The sequence below is a fragment of the Podarcis filfolensis genome (genome assembly GCF_964270895.1).
Source record: "Podarcis filfolensis genome assembly, chromosome: 4".
Lineage (NCBI taxonomy): Eukaryota > Metazoa > Chordata > Lepidosauria > Squamata > Lacertidae > Podarcis > Podarcis filfolensis.
In genome coordinates this window covers 36452314-36474911 of record NC_139607.1, presented here as the reverse complement: position 1 = coordinate 36474911, position 22598 = coordinate 36452314, and the positions used below count along the sequence as shown (strand labels likewise).

General features: G+C 42.5%; 2 protein-coding genes across 5 annotated transcripts in view; one reads left to right on the top strand and one right to left on the bottom strand.

The window, feature by feature from the left end:
- STS (steroid sulfatase) overlaps positions 1–17027 on the bottom strand; it is a 107586-nt gene extending 90559 nt beyond the window's left edge. For 2 of the 4 annotated variants that reach the window (XM_083612135.1, XM_083612137.1), the window contains exon 1: positions 16900–17027. The gene's annotated coding sequence lies outside the window, so the exon portion shown is untranslated. Of the gene's footprint in view, positions 1–14239; positions 14578–16899 lie in introns of those variants that run through there. The other 2 variants (XM_083612136.1, XM_083612138.1) reach the window with 1 other exon arrangement.
- Positions 16676–22598, top strand: part of PUDP (pseudouridine 5'-phosphatase) — a 61700-nt gene continuing 55777 nt past the window's right edge. Inside the window, exon 1 of the mRNA XM_083612200.1 lies at positions 16676–16930. Coding sequence (XP_083468326.1) covers positions 16846–16930 — 85 coding nt within the window. The 5' untranslated portion in view covers positions 16676–16845. The remainder of the gene's footprint in view (positions 16931–22598) is intronic.

Here is a 22598-nt window from a genome sequence, read left to right as displayed (position 1 = left end):
GAAGAGAAGGTACAGCAACTTGAGGCCTGCCTAGTCACACTTGGAGCTACAGGACAACATGCAGCATTTCTCAAGAGCTGAGTGACTGTGATGGAACAACACCACAGATGGGGTGCCCCCTAGGGAGGAGGAGGAAGATTGCAAGAGACTAACCTCACTGGAGGAATGTGATGCACAGGACAGTCATGAGCCACACTTTGTCTTTGGAGCTGCAAAATCGCTTCCATATCCTAGCTCCTCTGGCCCAGAATCAGTGTCCAAGGTGAGAGCATGTAAGATGAAACTGTCCAGCTCCTTTGTTATTTTTGCTATTGCTTGGAGGTCTAATGTTACCTTTATATTACTGAAATATCTTTGTATGTTGTTATGTGTGTGGCTATTATGTTCTAGTCTTAATATTGCTCTTCTGTCCTTTGTAAGCCATTTTGAGCACTGTTCTTTTGTGGAAAGATGGCATACAGATAAAACGATTAGTAACCTTCCTAGTTAAACATAACCATCTGCTTATATTCTCAGTTAATCAATAATAACATACAGCTTACATTTTTGTTGTGCTTTAATCTGGGTCTGCCTGTAGTGTTTTGTACCACAGTTAATCATAGCCCACGGTGAGTGAACTAAGGTTTATTATTGGATGGTATTTTAAATATATGGTGGCAGTGGAGAAATGGTATTGAATATAATAAGCAATACATAATGGTAGCTATAATAATCTTCCACATTTGGTAGCAGCATTAGTGGGATAATAAAGGGGATTGTTTACATCACATAACTTTACTAGTTGAAAGAAATAAAGAAAGGAGGCAAAGAAATGGGTTTCCTGCTTCCCCACCCCCCAAGCCACCTTTCTGACATAAAATTGTAGAGTTGGAAGCGATCCCAAGGGTCATCTAGTCCAATCTCCTGCAGTGCAGGGAACTCATTGAAAGCATCAGTTTCAGCTCAAAGCTGATCAGGATTCCTGAACTTAGTCTGAATAATAATAATAATAATAATAATAATAATAATAATAATAATTTTATTTATACCCCGCCCTCCCCAGCCAAGACCGGGCTCAGGGCAGCTAAAACTGAATAAAATACCATAAAAACATTACACACACACACACACACACATATATATTATTTAAATATAAGTTCGAATACAGTTTAAAATGCAGCTTCATTTTAGTGGTAGCCTATAGATCAAAGCCATAAGGGGAGAAAACGTCAAATATTCACCGGGGCCAACTATCCATGCTGATCCTACATGGGCCAGCAAAAAGAGCCGAGGGAGAATTTATATACAAATCCCATATAAGGGGTTCTATCAAAAATAAAGAAAAGAGAGGGGGGGTTAGACTGAGTCCAGCCCAAAGGCCAGGTGGAACAGCTCCATCTTGCAGGCCCTGCGGAAAGATGTCAAATCCCACAGGCCCTGATCTCCTGCGGTGGGGCATTCCACTAGGCCGGGGCCAAAGCTGAAAAAGCCCTGGCCCTGGTTGAGGCCAATCTAACCTCCTTGGGGCTCAGGACTTCAAAAGTGTTGTTATTTATGGACATTAAGGTCCTCCGCTGGGCATACCAGGAGAGGCGGTCCCACAGGTACGAGGGCCCTAGGTCCTATGGATACCAGATATAAAAACAAAACAAAGAAACAAGAGAGTCACATAAAACCTCCCCACAGCTTCATTTATGACTGATTCACAGAAATAATGACCCCATTCAAGATCACATAGAATCATAGCAAGACACACAGAATCATGGCAAGGTAATAGTACACAGCTGGCAACCTGGTTTCATAAAGTGTTTCTGTATTGCAGTGTCACCATACCATGGCATAATCACCTTTGGGGGAAAGTGCAAGTGGTGTCATAAAACCATAAGTATGTAAGGAGATGATATGCCTCATGGAGCAGCCTCTGATGGACTGTGTTGCACCTAGCCACTTTCATGATGGTTGTACATGTGGAAGGAAGCATCAGATCCACAAGACTGAACTGGGTTGTTTCCAATATAAGTTAAATAATCCATGAAGATTTTGGCCTATTGCTCTGAACCCATCTTTACAACACGTAGCCTTTTCCAATGGCTGTCATATTCATATTGTTTATTGTCATATCCAATTGTTAATTCAAACTTAACTCTATTGTGTTTTATGTTCGCTTAGTACAGTATGTGAATCTGGTCTAGGACCATAATAAATTTCATTTCATTTCATATTTACAACACGGTTGCAAAATTACCAAAACTGGTTTGAGAGAAGAAGAAAAAGGCTAGTAAATATGGCTGAGTTGGAAACTGAACATGTGAAATGATGAAATAATCATAGACCTTTCATCATCATCATCATCATCATCATTTCTTTATATGCCACCCATCTGACTGGGTTGCCCCTGCCACTTTAGTAAGCATCCAAATAATTAAAACATCAAACACAGTAAATCATCAAATATTAAAAACTTCCCTATACAGGGATGCCTTCAGATGTCTTTTATCTCCTTGGCTTCTGATGGGAGGGCATTTCACAGGGCGGTTGCAACTACCGAGAAGGCCCTCAGAACTGGACTTCAGTGCCTGGGCTAAATGATGGGGGCGAAGACACTCCTTCAGGTATACAAGGCCAAAGCCATTTAGGGCTTTAAAGGTCAACACCAACACTTTGAATTGTGTTCAGAAACGTACTGGGAGCCAATGTAGATCTTTTAGGACTGGTGTTATATGGTCCTGGCAGCAGCTGAACTCGTCCTGGAACCATTCAAAACAAACCATCAGCATGACAATTTGGTCATGTTGGGCAGGAGACAGAGAGTTCCTGTGCTGCCACAGCCAATGGCTGAAGACAATACAGTGGTGCCCCACAAGACGAATGCCTCGTAAGACGAAAAACTCGCTAGACTAAAGAGTTTTTCGTTTTTTGAGGTGCTTCGCAAGACGAATTTCCCTATGGGCTTGCTTCGCAAGACGAAAACGTCTTGCAAGTTTGTTTCCTTTTTCGTAAAACCGTTAATACCCAGGGTGCATTGCTTGAAGAGGTGCAGTTGCGACTTCGAGGAGCAACTCATAGCACGCGGTGTGGTAGCCTTTTTTGAGGTTTTTGGGGACTTTGGAGATTTTTGAAGCTTTTCCAAAACTTCTTTTGCAGCCATTTGGTAAGTTAAACTTTTAAAAGTTTTTTTGGGGGGGTTGGATTTTGGGTTGGGGTGTTTGGAATTCAAGGACTTGGTGTTGGGGAGGGGTTTGCAAGAATCTGGAAGCTTGTGTGGTTTTTTTCTGCATTTTTATGATTTTTTGTGACCATTGGGCCACTCTGCTGTTGTTTAAAAAAATTTCTGGGTTTGAATTTCTGTGTGGTGGGTGGCTGGGGGAACAGTTGAGGAGGGGTTTGCAAGAATCTGGGAGCTTGTGTGATTTTTTTTTTTTGAATTTTTATGATTTTCTGTGACCATTGGGCAACTCTGCTGTTGTTTAAAAAAATTTCTGGGTTTGAATTTCTGTGTGGTGGGTGGCTGGGGGAACAGTTGGGGAGGGGTTTGCAAGAATCTGGGAGCTTGTGTGGGGTTTTTTTTATTTTTATGATTTTCTGTGACCATTGGGCCACTCTGCTGTTGTTTAAAAAAATTTCTGTGTTTGAATTTCTGTGCGGTGGGTGGCTGGGGGAACAGTTGGGGAGGGGTTTGCAAGAATCTGGGAGCTTGTGTGGTTTTTTCTGCATTTTTATGATTTTCTGTGACCATTGGGCCATGTTGTTTTTTTAAAAATAATAATTCTGGGTTTGAATTTCTGTGTGGTGGGTGGCTGGGGGAACAGTTGGGGAGGGGTTTGCAACAGTTGGGGAGGGGCTGGGGGAACAGTTGGGGAGGGGTTTGCAACAGTTGGGGAGGGGTTTGCAATTTCTGTGTGGTGGGTGGGTGGCTGGGGGAACAGTTGAGGTTTTTGAAGACTTTGGTGATTTTTGAAGCTTTTCCAAAACTTCTTTTGCAGCCATTTGAGGTTTTTGAAGACTTTGGTGATTTTTGAAGCTTTTCCAAAACTTCTTTTGCAGCCATTTGGTAAGTTAAACTTTTAAAACTTTTTTGGGGTTTTTTGGATTTTGGGTTGGGTGTTTGGAATTCAAGGACTTGGTTCTGGGTTTGAATTTCTGTGTGGTGGGTGGCTGGGTGTTTTTGAATTTTTTGGATGTGAAGCACTGATTTTTTTTATTTTTTTTTTTTTGAGTTTGCGAAGGTAGGAGCTGTGCTGCCATGGGACCCAAGAAGACTGCTGCTGCAGAGGCCGGCGAGAGGAAGAAGGAGAAGGTGACGCTGGAAATGAAAAAGGAGATCATCTGGAAGCACGACGGTGGAATGCGTGTGACAGACCTCGCCAGGGAGTATGGGAGGAATCCATCGACCATCGGGACCATCCTGAAGATGAGGGAGAAGATCCTTGCGACTGATGCAGCCAAGGGAGTCACTAGGATAGTGAAGAACCGCCCAGCTGTTCTGGAGGAGGTCGAGAAGTTGCTGCTCATCTGGTTAGAAGAGAAGCAGCGTGCAGGGGACACAGTGACTGAGGCCGTCATTTGTGAGAAGGCCAAGGCCTTGCACGCAGACCTCGTCCAGGAACAGCCAGGAACCTCAGGCGAGCCAGAAGTCTTCAAGGCAAGCAGAGGTTGGTTTGACCGGTTCAAGACAAGATCTGGAATCCACAGCGTGGTCAGGCATGGAGAGGCTGCCAGTTCTGATGTTCCTGCGGCTGAAGACTTTGCAGCGGAGTTCCTGGAGGTTGTGAAGACGGAGGGCTACATTCCACAGCAGGTCTTCAAGTGCGACGAGACTGGGCTGTTTTGGAAGAGGATGCCCAAAAGGACTTTCATCACACAGGAGGAGGCCAAGTTGCCTGGCCACAAGCCCATGAAGGACCGTCTGACCCTGCTCTTCTGTGCCAACGCAAGCGGCGACCTGAAGATCAAGCCCCTGCTGGTGTACCACTCGGAGAACCCACGGGCCTTCAAGCAACACAAGGTCGACAAGGAGCAGCTGAGTGTCATGTGGCGATCCAACAGTAAGGCTTGGGTCACACGTGTGCTGTTTGTGGACTGGGTCAATCTTGCTTTTGGCCCTGCTGTCAAACAGTACCTGCTGGACAACGACCTGCCGCTGAAGGCTTTGCTTCTGATGGACAATGCTCCTGCTCATCCTAAAGGCCTTGAGTTGGACTTGTTGGAGGAGTTCAGCTTCATCAGAATCATGTTCCTGCCGCCTAACACCACGCCACTGCTCCAGCCGATGGATCAGCAGGTCATCGCCAATTTCAAAAAACTACACCAAGGAGTTTTTCAGGCGATGCTTCGAGGTGACTGATTGCACCACCATCACCCTGCGGGAATTCTGGAAGGACCACTCCGACATTGTCACCTGCTTGAAGATGATCACCACGGCCTGGAACGGGATCAGCCAGAGAAATTTGAATTGCGCTTGGCGCAGCCTGTGGCCGGACTGTGTGGCACCAAGTGACTCTGATGCACCAGAGTCAACAGTGGTGCAGGACATTGTTGCCTTGGGGAGGACCATGGGCCTGGAGGTCACAGAGGAGGACGTCAGTGAGCTGGTGGAGGAGCACGACCACGAGCTGACCACCCAGGAGCTGGTCGAACTGCAGGCAGAGGCTGCGCAGGAGCAGGCCTCGCTGGAAGAGGAGGAAGCAACTGAGGAACGGCTGTCCTCCAAAGAACTGAGGGACATTTGCATGAAGTGGAAGGATGTGCAGGCTTTTGCACAGCGGCACCACCCTGACAAGCACGTGGCACATGACCTTGCGAACACTTTTGATACGACGGTCATGTCGCCTTTCAGGGAGGTGCTGAAAAGGCGGATGAAGCAGCAGACCATGGACAGGTTCTTCAGCAAGAAGCAAAGAGTGGAAGAGGAACCTTCTTCGAGTGGTCCCCCAGAGTCTTAGAAAATGTACTGTACACTTTGTTGATTTTTAAATGTTTTTCTGTCATGTTTAGAAACTTAATTTATTGTTCCTTCAATTTTTGAAATGCTCTTTACAGTATGTGTGACTTTAAAGAGCAGTTAATAAACTCTTGTTGTACCAAATTTGGCTTTGTTTGGACTTTTTTTGACCATAGGAACGCATTAATTGAATTTCAATGCATTCCTATGGGATTTCGTGCTTCGCAAGACGAAAAATTCACTAGACGAAAAAACTCGCAGAACGAATTAATTTCATCTTGCGAGGCACCACTGTATGAAACATAAGATTGCTGCTTCTGGCAGAGCTATTCATATATATATTTCACAATCAAACGTTATCTTCACATACATTAATAAACAAATGCAATAAAAATAAGACATTACATACCATATTAAATCCATATTTTGGGATTCCTCAAATCCTTTGACTTCCCTCCATTCCCTTCCCCAGTTCTTTTGTGTTATTTTATGTTATACATGTCTATAATTTTCTTACCTTTAAATATTTCCAAATTCAAACATTGTACTTAGTACTACAAGTGATTTTAAAAAACCTGCTCCTGTGTTAACTTCTTTACAATGCTTTTGTAAATATGCAATAAACATTCTCCATTCTATTTTATATTTGCTGTCCCCTTGATTTCTTAGTCTTCCAGTTAATTTGGCTATTTCAGCATATTCCATTAATTTACGTTCCCAATCTTCCTTAGTTGGGACTTGTTCTTCTTTCCATTGTTGGTCTATCAATGTCCATGTGGCTGTTGTTGCATACATAAATAAAGCTTTATATTCTTTCGGTATATCTGTTCCTATTATACCTATTAAAAACGCTTCTGGTTTTCTAACAAAGGTTATTTTAAACATTTTTTTTCAATTCGTTATAAATCATTTCTGAAAGGCTTTTTATGACCTTACATTGCCACCACATATGGTAAAATGTACCTTCTACCTCTTTACACTTCCAACATCTTTTGTTTCGTACATTATTGATAGTTTAACTGGTGTTAAATACCATCTATACATCATTTTCATATAGCTCTCCTTGAGTGTTGTACATGCTGTGAATACTATATCATTTCTCCATAATCTGTCTGTCAACTGTATATTGTGTCCCACATCTTTTGCCCACTTTATCATTACACATTTCACCTCTTCATCCTTTGTCTCCCATTCCAACAGTATATTATACATTTTTGATAATGATTTATAATCACTTTCTATTATTTCCCTCTGAAATTTTGAGATTTCATACGCAAATCCTTTCTTTTTATCATTTTTAAGTGTTTCACATAATTGAAAATATTGTAACCAATCTGTTACCTCTTCTTTTATTTCATTATATTGTTTTAATTTTAATTTATTATCCATTTCCATCAACAGCTCTCTATATGTTCCCCAGTTGGGTTTCATTTACTTTTTTCAATGCTATTGCTTCCAGTAGCGAAAGCCACAATGGTGTTTTTTGTTCTAGTAGATATTTATATTTTCCCCAAACTTTAAAGATTGTCTCTTATTATTATATGATTCTGGAAGCTTCTGTGTACCTCGGCCTTCTGATACCACAGATATGCATGCCATCCAAATCTATTGTCATGTTCTTCTAAATCTAGTAAATCTACATTCTTCAATGTTATGCAATCCCTTACCCAGCACAGACAAGAGGCTTCATAGTATAGTTTTATATCTGGTAGCGAGAAGCCTCCTCTTTCTTTAAGATCAATTAATAACTTATATTTTATTCTTGGCTTCTTGCCTCTCTAGATAAATCTTGAAATGTCTCTCTGCCAATCCTTAAAACAATTTGTGTTACTTATCACTGGGATTGACTGAAATAAAAATAACATTTTTGGCAATACATTCATCTTAATCTGGCAGATGTATTCAAACCACCTTTGCTCTGGTAAACAGTTTTTGAATTGTGGCAAAACCCTGAAAAAAAATCTTTTTAACCAAAGTCAACAGCTGGACAAAACAATTGTGCATTGTAAATTATAGGAGGTGATGCCTCTTCTCAAACTACTTCTCTGTAAAAAACAACATCTACCTCCTGCCTAAAATGAACCAGCAAGATTTTACTGCTGCTGCTGTTGACAGATCACATGCATCAGTAACAATTTCTGACAAGGAAATATCTTTAACGACAGTATGAGAGACATAGATTTGATGTGTAAAACATTCTCTAGCATGGATAGACAGTAACTGGGAAAGCATGATGTTTTTGTTGGTTATATAGCTTCTGAAGGAATAGGATGTCTGCCAGAAAACGTCTGGTAACACTGATAGAAGAGCCTGTTTTTAGGTTTGAAATTTCCTTTTCAAAATATCTCATTTTCCTATTTTCTAAGCAGTTCACAATATAAGAAAGGATAATCATAATACAGGAAGTTGGCCTCGGGATGTTGGTCTTCCTACTTCATTAGAACATATATCAATATTAATGTTGAACATCTTGCTATTTAATTCATCTTTTTAAAATTACATTAAGCTAATTTGTTTCTGCTCCAGACAAGGGCAAAGTTGTTAGGCTAAAATGTTCTATTGAAAACTATTATGTTAGAATGTGAAAGAAAGCTGTCAAATATAGTTGTTAAACACAACACTAATTTGTTACAGCTTCTGGTAAGGACTGGTTTAAATGGCATGTCTAACATTTATGAAATAATTATACAACAAATCATTATTGTAGCAGCTCTGGGTATGAGAGAGATAGCTACATCATGATATTGATGATAAATTCATCAATCATATTTGATGCTTAAACAAATTGTTTTATATTTCACATTAAGTGCTTGGTTAACTGTGATCACTTTTAACAAGGGGCAATATTCAATTAATAATGTTAATGACCATGGTAGTTAGCCATCAGCATTTGCAACATCAGCAGAGCCTATGTCATGAACAATAGCAATTTGTTGAAGTATGAGCACTTGGTAAAGAGAATGTCCAGCTTGTGCTGGAAGCCTCTAGTCTCAGACGTTTGTCTTCCTTAAGGAGAAACAGATCAGACAAGAAAGGAGGAGGAGTGGCGTTATATGTCAGGGATGTGTATACCTGTGAAGAGATCCAAGATTTAGAACCTCAAAGCCAAAGTGAGAGCATTTGGGTCAAAATTAAGGGAGAGAAGAATAACAGTGACCTCATTGTGGGAGTTTACTATAGATCCCCAAGCCAAACGGAGGACATAGATGATGCCTTCCTGGAACAGATGGCCAAGCATGCAAAAGGAAGGGAGATAGTAGTAATGGGGGACTTCAATTACCCGGATATTTGTTGGATGTCAAACTCAGCCAAGAGCATAAGGTCAAACAGATTCCTCACTGGCCTTGCAGACAACTTCATTGTCCAGAAATTGGGAGAAGCAACAAGAGGAACAGCCATTTTAGATCTGGTCCTAACCAATGTTGATGACCTGGTTAGTGGGTAGAAGTGGAAGGATCATTAGGTGCGAGTGATCATGCTCTTCTGAAGTTTACTATACAGCGGAAAGGAGCAGCCAAGCATACTAGGACACAATTTCTCGACTTTAAGAAAGCCGACTTCATAAAACTTAGGGAAGTGCTGGGTGAGATCCCATGGACAGTAATACTAAAAGGAAAGGGAGTTCATGATGGCTGGGAGTTTGTTAAGAGGGAGATAGTAAAAGCACAACTTCAGGCAATACCAATGAGACGGAAACATGGAAGGTGCCTAAAGAAGCCAGGGTGGCTATCTAAAGAACTTTTAACTGAGTTAAGATTAAAAAAGGATGTGTACAAAAAATGGAAAAGGGGGGAAACCACCAAAGAGGAATTCAAACAAATAGCCAGCACGTGTAGACACAAAGTCATAAAAGCTAAAGCACAGAATGAACTCAGGCTTGCTAGAGAGGTTAAAAGCAACAAAAAAGGCTTTTATGGGTATGTTCGTAGCAAAAGGAAGAACAAAGAAACAGTGGGGTCACTCAGAGGAGAAGATGGTGAAATGCAAACAGGGGACACAGAAAGGGCTGAACTCCTCAATGCCTTCTTTGCCTCAGTCTTCTCCGATAAAGAAAACAATGCCCGACCTGAAGAATTTGGAGCAAATGATTCAGCAGAGGAAACACAGCCCAGAATAACTAAGGAGATAGTACAAGAATACTTGGCTAGTCTAGATGTATTCAAGTCTCCAGGGCCAGATGAACTACATCCAAGAGTATTAAAAGAACTGGCAGATGTGATTTCAGAACCACTGGCAGTCATCTTTGAGAATTCCTGGAGAACAGGCGAAGTCCCGGCAGACTGGAGGAGGGCAAATGTTGTCCCTATTTTCAAAAAGGGGAAAAGAGAGGACCCAAATAATTACTGCCCAGTCAGTCTGACATCAATACCAGGGAAGATTCTGGAGCAGATCATTAAGCAAACAGTCTGTGAGCACCTAGAAAGGAATGTTGTGATCACCAATAGTCAGCATGGATTTCTGAAAAATAAGTCATGTCAGACGAACCTGATCTCGTTTTTTGACAGAATTACAAGCCTGGTAGATGAAGGGAACGCAGTGGATGTAGCCTACCTTGATTTCAGCAAGGCATTTGACAAGGTGCCCCATGATATTCTTGTAAAGAAGCTGGTAAAATGCGGTCTTGACTATGCTACCACTCAGTGGATTTGTAACTGGCTGACTGACCGAACCCAAAGGGTGCTCATCAATGGTTCCTCTTCATCCTGGAGAAGAGTGACTAGTGGGGTGCCACAGGGTTCTGTCTTGGGCCCGCTCTTATTCAACATCTTTATCAACGACTTGGATGATGGACTCAAAGGCATCCTGATCAAATTTGCAGATGACACCAAACTGGGAGGGGTGGCTAACACCCCAGAGGACAGGATCACACTTCAAAATGACCTTGACAGATTAGAGAACTGGGCCAAAACAAACAAGATGAATTTTAACAGGGAGAAATGTAAAGTATTGCACTTGGGCAAAAAAAATGAGAGGCACAAATACAAGATGGGTGACACCTGGCTTGAGAGCAGTACATGTGAAAAGGATCTAGGAGTCTTGGTTGACCACAAACTTGACATGAGCCAACAGTGTGACGTGGCAGCTAAAAAAGCCAATGCAATTCTGGGCTGCATCAATAGGAGTATAGCATCTAGATCAAAGGAAGTAATAGTGCCACTGTATTCTGCTCTGGTCAGACCTCACCTGGAGTACTGTGTCCAGTTCTGGGCACCACAGTTCAAGAAGGACACTGACAAACTGGAACGTGTCCAGAGGAGGGCAACCAAAATGGTCAAAGGCCTGGAAACGATGCCTTATGAGGAACGGCTAAGGGAGCTGGGCATGTTTAGCCTGGAGAAGAGGAGGTTAAGGGGTGATATGATAGCCATGTTCAAATATATAAAAGGATGTCACATAGAGGAGGGAGAAAGGTTGTTTTCTGCTGCTCCAGAGAAGCGGACACGGAGCAATGGATCCAAACTACAAGAAAGAAGATTCCACCTAAACATTAGGAATAACTTCCTGACAGTAAGAGCTGTTCGACAGTGGAATTTGCTGCCAAGGAGTGTGGTGGAGTCTCCTTCTTTGGAGGTCTTTAAGCAGAGGCTTGACAACCATATGTCAGGAGTGCTCTGATGGTGTTTCCTGCTTGGCAGGGGGTTGGACTCGATGGCCCTTGTGGTCTCTTCCAACTCTATGATTCTATGATTCTATGAGCTTTGGATCTGCTCCAAAGAGGAAACTACCACTTGATATGCCATAATTCTAGGATTGTTCACATGTTACACTGAACACAGGTCCAAACTGCCTCTACACACCCAAAAGCTGTGTTAGCCCATCAGTACATACAGAAGTTCTTGAAAGTTTGTCCACCTTTGGCTCCTCAACATGCACTCAGTTCTCACCTTTGGCTCCTAGAAGCTGTCAGCATGTGACAGCAGCCACACCCTGGGAATAGCTTTGACTGGATAGCCAATGAGTCTCAAACTCTCGGTGAGTTAAGAACTTCCTCTGCCTGTGAAGACAGTAGAAGACTAACAGTGCCTCCAAGAGTCAAGAAGGCAGTTGATGCATGTGCTGTAAAGGGAAATGAGGAGCAGATGGGGCTTGTAAACCTGGGAAGGTAGCCCAGGAAAAGGAAAACTCTGATTCTAAGCCTCCATTGCCTTGAGGCTATAGTCTTTCGTAAGAAAGGCTTTGGGAGTAAACCCAAGGAAAAATTTGTACCCACAGCCTTGTGGCACATACTTGGAAGAAGAAAAAGCAAAGGAGTAAACCCTACACAAGAGTGGAGTCCCTAAGATGGTTGGGTGGTGTCTTGTATGCCTCTTTCTGGCAACTCCTTCACCCAACCTGGTGCCAAATGTATTGGTCTGCTTTCCTTTGGAGCACATCACTGAGGCCAGAAAACGGTATTGTCATCTGGGCAGTCCAGGAGCTCCATACACATTGCCCTGCAGCAAAAGCAACATGGGAGCCAGCAGTTATGAGTTATGGGTCTCGGCAGCCATGGTGGGTGCTGTGATTCTCCAGCGGTTTGACTTTGCCCCTAGAGGCACACTCCACTGTCTTTTGAGACAGATGGATGCCAACATGTATTTTGTGTTCTCATTTTGTATTTTTGTGTTGTGATCACCATCATCTTATAGAAGACCTGTTCCAAAATAAGTCTGTATTTTTGCTCCATTAAATAGTGTAAGATGACATTGTTCCCCTATGTCACCTTCACCTTGTGTCATCTTCACTGTCTTTAGTGTCTGTTAGACAGATGCATGTTCAGCACATGTCGTACTGCAGAGATAGCTCCCAGCATCCCTGACTATTGACCATGCTGGTCAAGTTGAGTCCAACCACCAGAGAGCACCATGTTGTGTACCCATGTCCTATTGTGATGAAAAAACAGCTATGGGAATTTCTAGGGAATGGCTCTCTAGTAGGGTCTACCAAGTTTAGTATCTTAGAATCTTTAGAAGGCTTCTTCAGACTGTAATTTTAACTAGGTGTATGGCCTCATTGGGCATAGTAGGAACACATAATATTGTACTGCAAGACATCTTTCTTTAGCTAAATTAATAGGCATGGAAGATTATGTTATTCCTGGTGTTGTTTTTCCTCTCCTTGTCCTCTGATTTAATTATCTCCCTTGATTATTTTGATTTTATTAGAAGCGTTTTTTGGCATATTTTTTTAAAAAAGAAAATTTTCCTTTTCTTCCAAAACTGCCTGGCTAGTGGTTTTTTTGGCCATTGAAAGGTGGTATTTAAATGCCAAGTAGGATTTCAATCCTCTTACTGCAGGAAAATGCCAATCAACACAGTGGGACTTACTTCCAAGTAAACATGCATAGGATCGGGTTGCACATTACATGTTGAAAGCTGATGAGATAAAATTTAAATGCTTTAAAGCAAGATACTTCTAAAGCATTGCACATATGGGGCAAAATATAAATGAGTTTCCAGATGTGACCTGCCAATAGAGAATAAATACAAGATTATATTTCTGTAGCTCATGTCCATCTATCTCACCGAGCACACAACAGGTAAAGGGGTATGGCTCATTAGCTACAGCTCATTAGATGTTATTCTACTTCTCTCCCTACACCGAATGTTCCCACAACTGTTATTGAAACAGGTCATGCCTCATTATATCCTAAGGAAAAGTTTTCTGTATTCGTGCCATGCTATCAAGTTGTAGGCATCGCTCCGATAAAAGCTAGATGACATATTCGGGATTGCTTGGACATAAAAGAATTTTCTAGCGATAACCTCCAGGTCTGGGGCTCATTTGCTGGGCAGCTGCATTTACTTCACCCTGAGGGCTGTTTTCTGTGAAAGCAGCAAATACAAAACATGCTTTCAGTGGTGCCATCAAGGGAAGACCTGGGTAGAAGATGTCCTGGGCCTCACTCAGCAGAATGAGGAGGGCCCCAAAACAAAGCATTTTGGGCTTGTTTGGAGGTTCTAGCAGGGGAGCGCAGCTATCGTATACCCTTGACCGAAGAACGGTACACTCCTTCTATCTGGGATGGTCGTCCTCTTCCACCGAGCGCACAGCTTTGGGAGGGACGCACGTGGAGCGGTGAGGGAGGAAGGGGACACCCACCTAGCCAGCCAGATCAGCCGAATCAACCCTGGCGATCAATGGGGTGACAGATGTCGCAGCCAGATCGCCCTCACATCCCAAAAACAAAGCATTTTGAAGAACAAAAAAGTAATATACGTTACCACTTAGAGACTCCCCTATCCTACTCCCTGCCCAGTAAGACCATTAAGTCCAGAATCTGAAATGACAGAATAGCACACGGCACACTTTGAAGCTTCATTGATGTCATTATCTTACCTCTTCTGTGAAAACAGCCCCACACAGCCAACCTGAACTTGTGGAAACCAATTTAATCTCTCCTTCTCTCTCTGTGGCAAGCCCTGCCCATACTCAAAGCAATGACTGGCATTCTTCCAGAGGAAAACAAACACATTTAAAAACATTTCCCTCTAAAAAAGGGAAGCAAGAAGAATACAGTGGTTAAAGTCCACAGTCCAATTTGACTGTTCCACAAATGAAGCTAGTAGTTACCTATAAATGTTACTACTATGCAACAGCAGGCACTCGTGATTGTTTGTTTCCTGGCGGCAGCAATGGCCCATAAATATGTCCCTTGTTCCCTGGATCAAAGCCAAGATCCAAAACATATAATTATTATGTAGCAAACACTCAATAAGATATTTTGGTGAGGGAGAGGGTGCTACATTATAACCTATTATGTTCCATCTCTATTTTAACAGAATAGTGCAGAAGGGAGTTGTTTCCCCAAGCAATTTTATACAGATGACACCTTCTAAAAGGACCGACTGCATGTAGAGAATTCATTCACATGCATTTAATTTTCTACCTGCACCGTTTTCAGCCAATCCTTTGCTACATTCATGCCATACATTTAAAGCACCATGATACCACATAAAGTCTTGATAGAAATACATCTGGGAGCTGTTGTTTGTCAAGGATGCTGAGAGCTGTTGGGAGACCCTAAAAGACCTACAATTCCCAGAGTGGTTTAACCATCAATCCCTCTTCATAGTGAATTCTGGGACTTGTAGCTCTGGGAGGGCAACAGGAGGTCTCCTTAACAACCCTCATCACTCCTAACAAACTAGAGTTCATATAATTATTTGGGGGAAGCTATGGCTAAATGGTATCATAGTGCTTTAAATGCACTCATGAATTCCACCCAAGGAGCTCATGAGTTCCGCCCATTTTATTATCACAATGTAATCACAATCATCACAGTAACCAGGGGTTGCCAGTGAGGTACCTGCAGGCACTCAAATACCCACAGAAGTCTTCCCTGCTTCTTGAGGGGTCCTCTCCCACCACTAAAATCAGACTTGAACAAATATTCCATTGGAGGCTGAATAGGTTGCAGTGTGTCCTTGGTTGTAGTGGGGTGTGGTGTTCATCATGGCAGTTTCTTCAGTATGCAACGGTGCCCCAAGGACCCCAAAAGCTGGCAACTGCTGCTCAATCCACCACACAATGTGCCTCTCAGAATAAAAGACCATCCTCCTGTAAAGGTAGATGTGGTGTTGGGATGTGTGTGTCTGTACACAAATCCAAGGTTTAAGTTCCTGATCAGCTCTAAAACTCACTGGGTAGCTTACAGTTCATTCAAAAGGGAGCATCACTGAAGAGACTTACTGATGAGGTTTTTTAGCACTGCAGCCTTAGAGTTCATTTCACAATCTTTCAACCTATCTCAATATTTAGCTGTTTTGTGGATAAATGAAACACCCCGTTATAAATGCCTTGAGTTACTCGGGGGCAAAGATGGGATTCAGACGATAGTGAGATAACGAAATGAAGGGGTGGGGGTGGGGAGCTGCTGGCTGTGTGTGTGAAATTAGGCAACTTTATTTTTGAGCAGATTGCACGTTTGCTCCTAAGGACACATGCCTGTGTTCAACTCAGTTCCTGAGAAGTGTATTTAGGACTGCAACCTTGGAAGTCTTTTATCGTTAATTTCTGACATGCAAAAGTGAAATCCTAAGCTTGCTGACCTGGGTTTTACTGCTAAACTGACATGTATAGGATTGCACTGTTAGGTAGCAACTCTGCACCCAAAGAAAAGCACATAGTTCAAACCACATTAGCACTCCTGGTTAGAGAGCTCCACCTGCTCCCACGTAAGCAGCCGCGGCTCTCACCCTTTGCATACTACTACTTTTGGAACACGCTGCCTTCACGCTGACCTGAAAACACCCCGAAGTTAAACACTATTGTACCTTAGCGCTGCGTTCCCAAATTCATTTACTTGGGATTAAAACGTGCGGGATCTAAAACGCCGCTTACTACTTCCCTGTATCCATGCCCTAGCGTCGACCTGTTATGCCTCCTTGGGCTGCTTCTGGTTTATACGACGCAACTCCATTTGAGGCGTGCACTACGCATTTGTGCATTGTGTGTCGATGGCGAAGCCCCCCTCCCCTCCTTCTCCAGCGCAGCATTTATTCATTTATTTATCTATCCCTCTCCCCCGCAGCCTCGCTTCCCAAAGGCGCGTTTGCAGCAGCGGCCGCCGAAATGCTAATGGTCCCCATCCTGTGCGCACGCGCGCAGCGAAACCGGACGCCCTTTCCCGTTCCTCCCCATCTTGAAATTGCCACCGCGACGCTTGAGCTCCTCGCCTCGGAAAAAGCAGAGCCGCCGGGCAGCGCAGGCACGCATGCGCAACAAGTCAGCAAACCACCGCTCGGTGTTCCCTTGTCCCCCGCTCCCTCCCCAACAATCTGCGGGACGCGAGTGGAACCGCCAGAGGCGCACGCGCACTGCAGAGCCTCTCCGGCCGCCCATCTCCTCGCCGCAGCGCTCCGCCCCCTTTCCCTCCCTCCCTCCGCGAGCCTGGCGCTGTCTTTTATCGCTCTGCTGTTTGCGGGGGTCGCTGTTGCAGCGCTATGGCCTCGCCCGCTTGCCCTCCTCCTCCGACGTCGCCTCAGCCCGTCACTCACCTCATCTTTGACATGGACGGTCTCCTCCTGGGTGTGTAGCGCGCCGCCCTCCTCTCCCTTTCCCGCTCCACTCTTGCTGCCGGGTATAGTAATAGTAACTGGGACTTAAGCAGTGCGCGCTTCCTCTCGCCGCCGCCGCGGGGCTTGTGGAGAGCTCGGGCGCGTGGCTTTCGGGCTGCCCTCGGCGGCGGGGTCACGGAGCAAAAGTGCAAAGAAGGGCGGCGATATCCCTACTCATGTGGTGCTTCAGTTCCCCACCCCGCACCCACTTCCCATTTCTTAGGCGCTGGTCTGAAAACGCAGATGAGTAGTGTGTGGACATGCTCGCTCCCCCCCCCCCCGCGTGCCCAATTCCAGGAATTTGAATGCATTTGCCCAGGCTGTCGTCGTCTCACTGCATTTATTTAGGGGCTGTGCAAATGTGTCTTGTGCGCGCGCCTATTTAGAGCGTGACTTCCGCAAACAGGAAATCAAAAGAAGGGCAGGTTTTGGAGAACGGTGCACACGCTGACAGGGGTGGTGTGGATGGGGATAACCCGGTTTGGTCACTTGGGGTGCTTCTTGCATGGTTTTGTTTTTTGGATGGGATTCGGTCGCGCAGCAGCAAACGCAGCTTGCACGAATGAACTTGAATGAAAGGGAGCTGCTGTCTCTTTCCTGCTCCCCGCCTCCCTCTCCAAATCGGTCTTTTTATAGCAAAGAAAGGTGATGGGGGTGGGTGGGCAGGTAGCACCGGGTAACAATGATTCATGATGCAGTGCCCTCTCACCTCCCTGCAGACCCTCAGAATGGAGGCTCAACAAAGAGCTGGTTTAACGCAAGGTTTGACAAATTAATAAATGCATGATAAACTGGATCCGGAAAGGTGTCACATAATACTTGTTCTGCATTTATAAGAAATCGGCCTTTTAGTGTGTCGGCTCTCACACTTTGGAACTCACTTCCTATTGACATCAGGCAGCTGCCTTCACTATACTCTTTTCGGCACCTGCTAAAACATTATTGATTATATAGGCCTACTCATAAATGTAGATTGTTGACAAGTTTTAATTTGTTTTTAGCTTATTGTTGATTTTATTTTCTTTTGAATGTTTTTAACTCTTTTTATTGATAATTTTATTCCTTTTGTAAACTCTTGAGTTTTTTTTACAATCTAGCAGCATCTAAATTTTATGAAATAAAATATTAAATAAATGAGTCATCTGGAGGCGACTTTAGACTTTAAATATGGTAGTTTTAGTTCTGCTGAAATGAACAGGACTTTTGATAGCAATTATGTGTCTAGGATTGCAATTCTAAACGGATATTGTAATCCTATACTGTATTCACTTGTTCACATAAGGTTGTGAAGTAGGCAGCAATGGCAGCTTGTTTCCTATTATTTGATTATAGAGTTGTAAACAGAAGGATAGTCTTGCATTTGTTTGGTATTGATCACAATGAGAGCACTTGCTTGAAAAATTTGCAGTTGTGATTAAATGGCCTTCAGGGTTGCAGTGGTAACCAAGGCATTGGTTCACATTGGGAATAGAATATTAGTGTAATTGTTTGCTGGATGGGACTCCTGTATTAAGTATGTTGTGCCCATAGAATACAGTGAAAACAAGTTTCTCCCCATAAATACTTAACATGGAAATATTAGCAAAGCTGTTTGCGGAAGATAGAAATTTTCTATGGCCGATACGTGTCAGTATGGTATTAACATGTTATTTATTTAGGTAATTTATTGACCCGCTCTGCCTTAAAATCTCAAAGTGGGGAAGCAGCAGTATTGCAACAAAGGAGTATTTCTCGTACTTGATTATTCATAATTACTGCAAGATTTTTACACATTGCGTCTGGTTTGAAGGCTGCAGCACATGGTTTACAGATATGGCTTAAAGTTCTCTAAAGTGGTAAATTATAGGGCTAATTCTTGCTGTCCTTTGAAAGACCAGCTGCATTTGGAGCCGGTTTTCCCTTTTGTACATGCTACAATGTATGTTTGTTTTGTGCTTGAGGATATCTGCTCAAGTGCAAATAAAAAGCCTTGGGTAAACCCATGTTGGGTGTATAATTACTAGTGATTTGTGAGTACCATTGGAAGACACACAAATTAATTGGATTGTAATGGGAAACAGTTTTATTAATTGAATTAAATAGGCAAGGTATTAATTACACAAGATTTGCCCAAACAATTTAGGCCATTGATGGAGCTCTTGCCCCTGTGGCCTGGCTGTCCCACCAAAAATGGCCTCCAGGGGCTGGCACAGAGCTGAGCTGCTCCTGTTGACAAGTCTGCTAACATTCTGTGAGGATATGACAGCCACCCAGCAATGCTACCTGTCTGACATTTTCCCCACTATCAAAGCAACAACAGGTCAGCTAGCTGTCCTAACTTCTTCTATATGCCACAAGTGATATTTCCTGCCTTTTAATCAGCTCCCTGGCTCTTCATCCACCACCAGCACATCTGCCAAGTTGTGATGAATTATTAGGCAACCAAGTGCAACTGAGTCCTCCTTGGCCCTGGGAAAGGTGAAAAATGTGATGTGTCCAGTGCTAATTAGCTGGTTGATTTTTTTTTTAAAAAAAATCCTTCCAGGTTCCAAATGATATGTCATCTTCATTGCCAGAGATACAAACACAAGGTGGGTGCAAAACTTAGGACAGTAGAAGCAAACAAACAACTTGAAATCTCCCTCTCCTCCTCAGATTTTAATAGCAAAAAGGAGAGTGTCTGTTATTGCCAGACTCTTGCTATAATAATACTCAGTTACAGTTGTTCAAAAAGTATAGTACTGTATCACCTAAGAATGTCCACAAAATTGATAGCATTGGACCTCAAATATTGCCCCCTCCCCTGCAAAAGTCTTAAAGATGAATGTATAATGCCCAAGCCATTCAGCTTCCAGGGGATAGGCTTCTTCTTATCCCCTGTATCTCAAGCAATCCCATACCACATGGTCAACTGTTCCTTCCAACTCACAGATTTCACAAGAAAAGTGTCAGTCTATCTGACATTGAATAAATTACTCCAAAAACGTACAGTGCCATGCCAAAATCCTAAACAGGCCCACTTGTTTCATCTTTTGCTGCTGGTTAAATATCCAGAAATCTCCCCAAAGAAAATTACCTCTCACTTGTGAGATCTGCTTTCCATAATTTTTGATCATCACTCATCCGCTTGACCCAACATTTTACTTTCAGAGAGGACAAAGGCAACACAGTGTCAAGTCTTTATACCCCAAAGTGTCCTTGGCTGTCTGATCTGCTATCTCATTACTAGCAAATGCTACGTGAGTTAGAATTTAACAGAAGTTTAACAGACTCAAAGACCCATTAACTGTAATTCTGAATTCGGCAACCATATTTCCTTTCCCAGATTGCACTTGCATCCTATACTCCTATTCTCAATCGCCAACAACCAAGACAAGGTGTGACTTAAGCCCAGTGCCCTACTGGGTCTCACATCCTTAGATTACTAAAAGCCAACTTTTTCTTTGAAAGGTAATATTGTGTTTCAGAATCTCCCCCACCCCCCAAAAAGTAACAAATTATATTTCATAACCACCATGCTCACCATTGCTATTGAAACTCAATTGGATAGTTGAATCCTAAACATTGGGACATAGAAAAGCTATACTCATCTGTGCATGCCATGGCTTCCAGGACCCTTCTGTATATGTTAATCACCATTCATCCCACCAGGAAAAAATATTCTTTATGGTTATTCTTGGACCCTACTGGTCTACAATGACTTTTTACCTCTCAACTCACAACCCAGATCAAAAGCACCCATTCCCACACATAAAGCAAACAACCAGGCATTTAAAGAGCATTCTGATTTTGCACCACATTATATCACACCTTATACCACAGTCTTTGTATGAATAGCATTAAGTTTCCACAATAAGGACCCTGAGGCAGATACATGTGCCTGACAGCAGTACTTCTTAATAGATATAATAAATGCACACTAGAACATCAATAGTGTTTTCCTATCCACCATCATGTACTACCTAAAAAGCTCTTTCATTGGATTTGGTAACACTTTACATCTATTTATTGTATACAAAATACGCTGCTTCCAAGTGTGTGTTTGTGTGTGTATGTGTATATATATGAGACTTAGAAAATTGTAACTTGAGACTATATGTATCTGTTTTCCAAAAAAGATTCAATGTAATCTCCCTAGAATGTAATCTCCCTAGAAAACACCATACCCACAGTTTTGCGCTGATAAAATTAGAATCCCACAACCCTCCCAATTTCTCCTAACTTACTTAAATCTTCAATTTAATTTCCTCTTGGTCACTTTATCCATCTTGCTATGAACACATTCCTATTGAGTGTGTATGCAGACATTTGTGCATTCTAGCAGCCACCAGCACCTCAGTTTTCTCTACATTCGCTATATGCAGCTTCTTATCCTCAGTAATCAAAGCTAAAATACTGGATAACATTCAGTTTCCTTATCTGCCTGTAAAGCAACACAATTGGTGTATCTATAAAGAGGCTTCCACAAACTTGCCTCCAGCTATATTGTTTAGCCTTCTTGAGAACACTTTTAACTATAGCTGTTTGTCATTGGTATTCCATTAAAACTTCCCCTCCAACATATGCCTGACCTTTTAGAAGGCTGCTTTGTGCTCCTTACTGCATTAATCTGTCCACCATGGAATTGTATTCCAGTTACTTCTCCTATTCAGGAGTAGCCTGAAAAGCTGCTTCTAGTATACCTTATACCAACGTTTTCAGAAATCTGCTCAGGATCTTGAAACTCAGCTCAAGACCCAACAGTTTCTGGTTATTTATGCCTAAATGGTTCTGAACCAGCCTTCTTAAAAATCCACATAGAAACCATGTCTATGCCAATCCTGAATTCCAAACAATGATCATTATTCATATTGGTTTCCTCCATAACTTCCCAAACACACTGAGCCACAATAAACCTTGACACTTCCTACTCATTCATTGTATGAATTAACACAGGCTTCTTCAACCTTGGCCCTCCAGATGTTTTTGAAACTACAATTCCCATCATCCCTGACCACTGGTCCTGCTAGCTAGGGATCATGGGAGTTGTAGGCCAAAAACATCTAGAGGGCCGAGGTTGAGGAAGCCTGAATTAACACATAGGTTAGGTTGAAATAGTGTTCTTTCTTCCTTTTGTTTGGGTGGTTCTATGTTTGAGCAACTGATTCTCTAGTTTTTCCATTTTTATTTACCAAAAATACATTATAAACATAATTAAACCAATATTTATGATGGGGAAATGAGTGTTCTCATAACTGGGGTTAGAATGTACCACATGATCCCAAATACACAGACACAATGGGATGCTGTGATAATGACTTAAATATATACCTAAGCAGGTACTGAATAACATATGGATTATTTCAGCCTCTGTTTTGAGCTCTTTAACAACTTCAACCAAGTATTTATTTGTAAGTAGCTAAGATAAGGATTTGATGTTTTTGCAAAATTTGGTGCATCCTGGACACTGCCAGTGTTGTGAAAACTTGTTTTATCCAGTTGTTCGGATGTTATAGAGAGCTGGTTTCTAGTGAATCTAGTGCAAGTGTTGCAGCATATTCTTCCATAAAGAATGCACATTTAACAAAAATATTTGCATACATTAAACAATATGTTTAATGGTTAAAAACAACAACCCCATTGTTTAAATCCACTGTTGAAGAGAGTGCTATATTGTCAGA